The 9,107-nt window shown below is 47.4% G+C and overlaps 1 protein-coding gene and 1 long non-coding RNA gene across 5 annotated transcripts; both read right to left on the bottom strand.

Annotated features, from left to right (window-relative positions):
* Nucleotides 1-300: 300 nt before the first annotated feature.
* LOC120991970 (gastrula zinc finger protein XlCGF26.1-like) lies at nt 301-3,143 on the bottom strand. Its single transcript, XM_040420729.1, has 3 exons — nt 3,109-3,143; nt 672-2,135; nt 301-587 (listed from the first exon to the last, which is right to left on the bottom strand). Exons 1-3 carry the CDS (start codon nt 3,140-3,142, stop codon nt 301-303), a joined length of 1,785 nt encoding a protein of 594 aa, XP_040276663.1. The 5' UTR covers nt 3,143.
* Nucleotides 3,144-3,462: 319 nt separating this feature from the next.
* On the bottom strand, nt 3,463-8,813 carry LOC120992011. 4 transcript variants are annotated; one of them, XR_005776889.1, is made up of 3 exons: nt 8,753-8,813; nt 3,815-3,939; nt 3,463-3,513 (listed from the first exon to the last, which is right to left on the bottom strand). It is a non-coding gene; the product is annotated as an uncharacterized LOC120992011 (long non-coding RNA). The 4 variants fall into 4 exon arrangements; XR_005776892.1 differs by lacking the exon at nt 8,753-8,813 and adding an exon at nt 7,449-7,504; XR_005776891.1 differs by lacking the exon at nt 8,753-8,813 and adding an exon at nt 7,370-7,400.
* Nucleotides 8,814-9,107: the final 294 nt, after the last annotated feature.

The raw sequence follows: 9,107 nt of genomic DNA on the forward strand, positions 1-9,107 counted from the left end.
GGACAGTGCTACAGCCTGGGAGACGGAGACGCCCAGGAGAAAAAGGACAGGCTCCTCCCAGTGTTACCAAGTCAGCGAAAATATCGGGGGACATAGAGGAGAAGAGAGCGGCGCCCCGGAATAATAGTAAGTGCAGTGAGATCCCGCTGCGATGCTCTACATAGTCTGATAGTTATCTTACAATGTTTGGACTCTTTATTAGTAAGTGCCTCAACAAGTATGTCTTCACATAATGGCCAACATGGGTTACTGTGGGTATTTCATTGTGTTATTTTATTTGTTATCAAATAATGTCATTCTTTAATTGGAATCGAAATCGAAGTCTAAATTCTGGAATTGTGATCGTATCCTTTCTCTTCTGTGATTTCGCTCATGACTATCAAGATCAGATTTTTGCGTAAAACATTGCTCACATTCTGAACATGAATATTGCTTCTTTCCTGTATGAATTTTCACATTTCTAATAAGATCCCGTTTCTTTTTAAAACATTTAAATGAATTTGGCTTCTCTCCTGTGTGATCTAGCGCATGTGTAACCCAACTTTGTCTGTGTGTAAAACATTTCCCACATTCTGAACATGAATATCGTTTCTCTCCTGTGTGACGTCTCTGATGTGCATTAAGACCTGATTTCTGTGTAAAACATTTCCCACAGTCTGAACATGAATATGGTTTCTCTCCTGTGTGACCTAGCGCATGTGTAACAAGACTTTGTTTTTGTGTAAAACATTTCCCACATTCTGAACATGAATATGGTTTCTCTTCTGTGTGACTTCTCTCATGTGTAACAAGACTTGAGATCTCACTAAAACATTTTCCACATTCTGAACATGAATACGGCTTCTCTCCTGTGTGACTTCGCTGATGTGTAACAAGACTTGATTTCTGTGTAAAACATTTCCCACATTCTGAACATGAATACGGCTTCTCTCCTGTGTGACTTCTCTGATGTGTAACAAGATTTGATTTATATGTAAAACATTTCCCACATTCTGAACATGAATAAGAATTCACCCCTGTGTGACATCTCTGATGTTTAACAAGACTTGATTTCTGTGTAAAACATTTCCCACATTCTGAACATGAATACGGCTTCTCTCCTGTGTGAATTCTCTGATGTATTACAAGACTTGATTGATATGTAAAACATTTCCCACATTCTGAACATGAATACGGCTTCACTCCTGTTTGACATCTCTGATGTGCAAGAAGACTTGATATCTCACTAAAACATTTCCCACATTCTGAACATGAATGCAGTTTCTCTCCTGTGTGACTTCTCTGATGTGCATCAAGACCTGATTTCTGTGTAAAACATTTCCCACATTCTGAACATGAATACGGCTTCTCTCCTGTGTGACTTCTCTGATGTGTATGAAGACTTGATTTCTGTGTAAAACATTTCCCACATTCTGAACATGAATACGGTTTCTCTCCTGTATGAATTCTCTTATGTATAATAAGTTTTGAGATATCACTAAAACATTTCCCACATTCTGAACATGAATACGGTTTCTCTCCTGTGTGACTTCTCTGATGTGTATGAAGAGTTGAATTATGTGTAAAACATTTCCCACATTCTGAACATGAATACGGTTTCTCTCCTGTATGAATTCTCTTATGTTTAACAAGACTTGAGATCTCACTAAAACATCTCCCACATTCTGAACATGAATACGGCTTCTCTCCTCTATGACGTATCACATGTTTAACAAGAGTTCGTCTAACTGTAAAACATTTCCCACATTCTGAACATGAAAACGGCTTGTCTCCTGTGTGACTTCTCTCATGACGAACAAGCTCTGATTTATATGCAAAATATTTCCCACATTTTGGACATGAAAACGGCTTCTCCCGTGTGCGAATTCTTCTGTCTGTAGAAAGACTTGATCTTTTTGTGATCTCTTGAAACCTTTCACCCCCTTTCTGACCAGCACTTGTGGTAGCAATCTGTGATTGGTCAGAAGATTCCTCATGAACAGGGGGATTATATGACAGATCTGTACTGTGAAGTCCTGGATGTACATTAAGGTTTTCTCCTGAAGAGCACTGCATGTTGTCTTCATCTTCATCTTCTACTTTATAATTTAGTGACAACATGAAGTTTCCCTCAGAATTCTTATGGGAATTTTCTGCTAAAGATACAAAATTAAATTTTTTTTTTAATATAAGTCGACAAACTTATAACATCCCTATTAAAGGGGTTGTCTCATCTCACTTTTACTAAGTCCAGACCACTAGCCGGCCGGGAAACAGCAGAGTGCTCCAGCGTCCACTGTTTCAGTAGCTCCCATTGCAGCACATAAAAGCTATGGAAACTGAAAAACACAGCAAACTAGGCTGTATCTGAGTTAGAGAAACTGAAGCTTGCTGTGCTATCCTGTTTCCGTAGCTCCTATGTGCCAATGCTCTCTGCTGTTTACCAGCCGGCTGGTGGTCTAGACTGTGTCTCATCTCACCTTAGTTACAGGAACATAAGACAACCCCTTAGGCTGGAAGAAGCCATTCACTTTGAATCCTCTCCCGCCTTTGGCTAATAACAAACTGTGCAAAAACTGCACTTGTGATCCCAGCCTTATAAAGTTTCTACAACTTCCTGACAAAGTCCAGGATTCTGGTTTACAGTCGGTCCTGACTTTTATTACATACAGTAAATCATGACTTGATAAAACTAAACAATTTGAAAAGCCAGACCTTGTCTGGAAACGAGCCCTGCTCTCTGCCAACACATTTTGCTCTTCAAGAATAATTGAACAAAAGTTTACTACAATAAGAAGCATCATGGTTGGAGCTTCTGTCTATCTCTATACCCCTACTGGTTGGTTTTTGTGTCACAATGGCGCATCTGGGTCTGCACATGACGGGTCTTACCTTGTGATATAAGAGGCTGGACTTCCTCAGTTACATGTCACTGCACACACGTGTATACACTGCACATGACGGCTCTTACCTTGTGATATAAGAGGCTGGTGCTCCTCAGTTACATGTCACTGCACACACGTGTATACACTGCACATGACGGCTCTTACCTTGTGATATAAGAGGCTGGTGCTCCTCCATTACATGTCACTGCACACACGTGTATACACTGCACATGACGGCTCTTACCCTGTGATATAAGAGGCTGGTGCTCCTCCATCATGGCCTCCTTGTACAGATCCTTGTGTCCTTCTATATACTCCCACTCCTCCATGGAGAGATAGACAGTGACGTCCTGACACCTTATAGGAACCTGACAACACAATGACACCGTCATCACCCAGACCCCTCCAGTGCTGTTACTGGAGAATTTCCCAGCATTCCCAGCAGTGTCACCTCTCCAGTCAGCAGCTCCATAATCTTGTGGGTGAGTTCTAGGATCTTCTGCTCATGTATCAGGGGGTGAGGGGGAGGCTCTGTGATAGGGGGAGGCTCTGTGATGGGGTGAGGGGTCCTGCTCCGCCCTCCTGACTCCTGGAGATGGATGATGGGAGTCACACAGTCCCCCGATGTCTTCTTCACTATTGTGTACTCCTGTGGATGGAGAGAGACACTTAGGGAATAAACCCTTCAGGGGCCATGTGCTCTCCTCCTGGTACAACGTGCCTACTTACCTTCTCATGGCTCCTACAACATGACTATTGGTCACTGGTCACATGACACATCACTCACCATATTGGGGGCTGATCTTCAGGTTCTCCATCACTTGGAAGGTCTGGAGGCCGTTCTCCAGGACCCTGGACTCTTCCTATCATTTCCTATGATGGATTCTCCTTCCCGATGTCTGACTTGTTACAGAATACAATAAAGAGGAGAGAAATCTAGAAAAGTTTACCTCTCCGCTCAGCAGGGAGATGATCTCCAAGGTGAGGTCTAATATTCTTCTGCTGATCTCCTTCCTGTCCATCCTTGGTGGCTCATTCAGGAGAAGGCTCGTATTGCTGGTTTTCTTCATGATGCCTCCAAAAAAAGAGAGATAAAGGTTAATCAGTGAGTCCCATGTCTCCTATAATGAGACCGAGACAAAGTACAACTCATCCTGCAAAACTGTGACCTCATAAAGCTGCACTGATAGGAAAACTCTGAGCTTCGTGTGTATCTAAGCTCCTGGCAGTGCAGTGTGTGGAGGCAGGAGACTCTGAGCTCCGTGTATATCTAAGCTCCTGGCAGTGCAGTATGTGGAGGCAGAAGACTCTGAGCTCTGTATGTATCTAAGCTCCTGGCAGTGCAGTGTGTGGAGGCAGAAGACTCTGAGCTCCGTGTGTATCTAAGCTCCTGGCAGTGCAGTATGTGGAGGCAGAAGACTCTGAGCTCTGTATGTATCTAAGCTCCTGGCAGTGCAGTGTGTGGAGGCAGAAAACTCTGAGCTCCGTGTGTATCTAAGCTCCTGGCAGTGCAGTGTGTGGAGGCAGGAGACATGTCCTGAGTATCTCAGCCCCCCGGTCCGGTGCTGGTCGGCGCACAGAACACTGCACACACGGAGGAGAATACACGTCTGTAAATCAGGCCTAAAACGGCCGTACACCTTCAATATCGGTCAGATTAACCCTTCTTCTCCTGGAAGTTCTTCTCTCATACAAATACTCCGGCTTCAGCTTCTATGTCTTCTGGATGGGGGGGCAGCGAACTGCTGTCAGACACCGCTAGTGGCGGCGAGGAGTGGGCATGCTGAATTCATCGTGCCCAGTGCCGAGGGTCCGCCAGTGGAAGTGATTCTGGGGGCTGTAGTTGGTAAATTTGGGGCATGTAAGCCCTGCCTCGAAAACGTCCCCAACCCAAGTGTGACGCCCACTTTTGGGCGGGGTTTACATAAGCTCCAATCAGTTTTGGCCTGAGACAGAAGGAATCGGTAGGTCAGTCCCTGCAAATTCAGGACTCTGGACGAGTATGAGCCCGTCCTAAAGCTACACGGAGGCGCTGCCTTATATTGTTAGGCCTCAGACACAGGAACGTCTGTAGCCACAACACAGTGCACAGAACAGAACTGGATTTTATACTGCACTGTATCCAGTGCTATGTCTGACCGCACCTTTACATACGTGTAACATGTCTGATCATAACTCTGTGTATGCAGAACACACGGTGCATCCATAAAAAGGCATCAAAAACAGAAAAGTACCATCTGCCATAGCACATACAGAGGCCGGAGCTCCTCCATTACATGTCACTGCACACACGTGTATACACTGCACATGACGGGTCTTACCTTGTGATATAAGAGGCTGGTGCTCCTCCATTACATGTCACTGCACACACGTGTACACACTGCACATGACGGGTCCTACCTTGTGATATAAGAGGCTGGTGCTCCTCCATTACATGTCACTGCACACACGTGTATACACTGCACATGACGGCTCTTACCTTATGATATAAGAGGCTGGTGCTCCTCCATTACATGTCACTGCACACACGTGTATACACTGCACATGACGGCTCTTACCTTGTGATATAAGAGGCTGGTGCTCCTCCATCACATGTCACTGCACACACGTGTATACACTGCACATGACGGCTCTTACCTTGTGATATAAGAGGCTGGTGCTCCTCCATTACATGTCACTGCACACACGTGTATACACTGCACATGACGGCTCTTACCCTGTGATATAAGAGGCTGGTGCTCCTCCATTACATGTCACTGCACACACATGTATACACTGCACATGACGGCTCTTACCCTGTGATATAAGAGGCTGGTGCTCCTCCATTACATGTCACTGCACACACGTGTATACACTGCACATGACGGCTCTTACCTTGTGATATAAGAGGCTGGAGCTCCTCCATTACATGTCACTGCACATGACGGCTCTTACCTTGTGATATAAGAGGCTGGTGCTCCTACATTACATGTCACTGCACACACGTGTACACACTGCACATGACTGCTCTTACCTTGTGATATAAGAGGCTGGAGCTCCTCCATTACATGTCACTGCACACACGTGTATACACTGCACATGACGGCTCTTACCTTGTGATATAAGAGGCTGGTGCTCCTCCATTACATGTCACTGCACACACGTGTATACACTGCACATGACGGCTCTTACCTTGTGATATAAGAGGCTGGTGCTCCTCCATTACATGTCACTGCACACACGTGTATACACTGCACATGACGGCTCTCACCCTGTGATATAAGAGGCTGGTGCTCCTCCATTACATGTCACTGTATACACTGCACATGACGGCTCTTACCTTGTGATATAAGAGGCTGGTGCTCCTCCATTACATGTCACTGCACACACCTGTATACACTGCACATGACGGCTCTTACCTTGTGATATAAGAGGCTGGTGCTCCTCCATTACATGTCACTGCACACACGTGTACACACTGCACATGACGGCTCTTACCTTGTGATATGAGGCTGGTGCTCCTCCATTACATGTCACTGCACACACGTGTACACACTGCACATGGCGGCTCTTACCCTGTGATATAAGAGGCTGGTGCTCCTACATTACATGTCACTGCACACACGTGTACACACTGCACATGACGGCTCTTACCTTGTGATAGAAGAGGCTGGTGCTCCTCCATTACAGGTCACTGCACACACGTGTATACACTGCACATGACGGCTCTTACCCTGTGATATAAGAGGCTGGTGCTCCTCCATTACATGTCACTGCACACACGTGTACACACTGCACATGACGGCTCTTACCTTGTGATATAAGAGGCTGGTGCTCCTCCATTACATGTCACTGCACACACGTGTATACACTGCACATGACGGCTCTTACCTTGTGATATAAGAGGCTGGTGTCCTCCATTACATGTCACTGCACACACGTGTACACACTGCACATGACGGCTCTTACCTTGTGATATAAGAGGCTGGTGCTCCTCCATTACATGTCACTGCACACACACATGTATACACTGCACATGACGGCTCTTACCTTGTGATATAAGAGGCTGGTGCTCCTCCATTACATATCACTGCACACACGTGTATACACTGCACATGACGGCTCTTACCTTGTGATATAAGAGGCTGGTGCTCCTCCATTACATGTCACTGCACACACACATGTACACACTGCACATGACGGCTCTTACCTTGTGATATAAGAGGCTGGTGCTCCTCCATTACATATCACTGCACACACGTGTATACACTGCACATGACGGCTCTTACCTTGTGATATAAGAGGCTGGTGCTCCTCCATTACATGTCACTGCACACACGTGTACACACTGCACATGACGGCTCTTACCTTGTGATATAAGAGGCTGGTGCTCCTCCATTACATGTCACTGCACACACGTGTATACACTGCACATGATGGGTCTTACCTTGTGATATAAGAGGCTGGTGCTCCTCCATTACATATCACTGCACACACGTGTATACACTGCACATGACGGCTCTTACCCTGTGATATAAGAGGCTGGTGCTCCTCCATTACATGTCACTGCACACACGTGTATACACTGCACATGACGGCTCTTACCTCGTGATATAAGAGGCTGGTGCTCCTCCATCATGGCCTCCTTGTACAGGTCCTTGTGTCCTTCTATATACTCCCACTCCTCCATGGAGAAATAGACAGTGACATCCTGACACCTTATAGGAACCTGACAACACAATGACACCGTCATCACCCAGACCCCTCCAGTGCTGTTACTGGAGAATTTCCCAGCGTTCCCAGCAGTGTCACCTCTCCAGTCAGCAGCTCCATCATCTTGTGGGTGAGTTCTAGGATCTTCTGCTCATGTATCAGGGGGGGAGGCTCTGTGATGGGGGGAGGGGTCCTGCTCTGCCCTCCTGACTCCTGGAGATGGATTATGGGAGTCACACAGTCCCCCGATGTCTTCTTCACTATTGTGTACTCCTGTGGATGGAGAGAGACACTTAGGGAATAAACCCTTCAGGGGCCATGTGCTCTCCTCCGGCCCTCTCCTCCTGGTACAACGTGCCTACTTACCTCCTCATGGCTCCTACAACATGACTATTGGTCACTGGTCACATGACACATCACTCACCATATTGGGGGCTGATCTCCAGGTTCTCCATCACTTGGAAGGTCTGGAGGCCGTTCTCCAGGACCCTGGACTCTTCCTATCACTTCCTATGATGGATTCTCCTTCCCAATGTCTGACTTGTTACAGAATACAATACAGAGGAGAGAAATCTAGAAAAGTTTACCTCTCCGCTCAGCAGGGAGATGATCTCCAAGGTGAGGTCTAATATTCTTCTGCTGATCTCCTTCCTGTCCATCCTTGGTGGTCGTTCAGGAGAAGAGGAGAGAACTGGAGGAGCTGGAGGCTTCTAGTACTGCAGGCGCCTTTATGAGAAGAGGAGAGGACATCATCCAGGGGACAAGACCAGATGTCACCTCCAGAACCGCACTTCCTGAGCCTGGAGGGGCCCCGCTTCTCAGAGCCCCCACCACATGGATTCCAGGGGCCCCAACATGGAGATCTCTGGTGGCTCCACAGGAGATAAATGTCTGATAGATGGAGGTCCCACCTCTGGGCTGTGCTCAGCTGTGTCCAGAACTCCTAGAGAAGAGACTGGAGAGAGCTGAGCTCAGGCCGGGCCCCGCTCCATTCATTCTCCTCCTGGAGGCAGGGGCCCCTCACCAGGACAGCCAGGGGCCAGCGAATGATGACAACCCCCACTCTCCCCACTACTCCTCCCCCATCATACTAAGATGAGGAGCGGAGAAGGATTCCTTGTGTGTAATGGAGGAGAATCTCCAGAGGTGACATGTCTGAGCTCTCCACCACACTGTCTCCTCACAGCTCATCTTACCTGCAGGCTGGAGGAATGGCTGATACCAGAGAGAACAAGAGCCCTGACTACCGACCAGGACCTGCCCACTATCTGCTGCACTGCCGGAGCTGAAGGACCTGGGGTGACGTCACCGTCATGTGATCAGTGTAGGGGGCGGGGCTAAGCAGTGGAGAGTAGAAGATGTGGGGAAGGACTTGGGGGTGACGTCACCGTCATGTGATCCGTGCAGGGGGAGGGGCTCAGCAGTGGAGGGGAGAAGAGGTGGGGAAGGACTTGGGGTGACGTCACCGTCATGTGATCCGTACAGGGGGCGGGGCTCAACAGTGACTACCGACCAGGACCTGCCCAGTATCTGCTGCACTGCCGGGAGATG

The sequence above is a fragment of the Bufo bufo genome, chromosome 2, assembly GCF_905171765.1.
Source record: "Bufo bufo chromosome 2, aBufBuf1.1, whole genome shotgun sequence".
In the NCBI taxonomy this organism is placed as follows: Eukaryota; Metazoa; Chordata; class Amphibia; order Anura; family Bufonidae; genus Bufo; species Bufo bufo.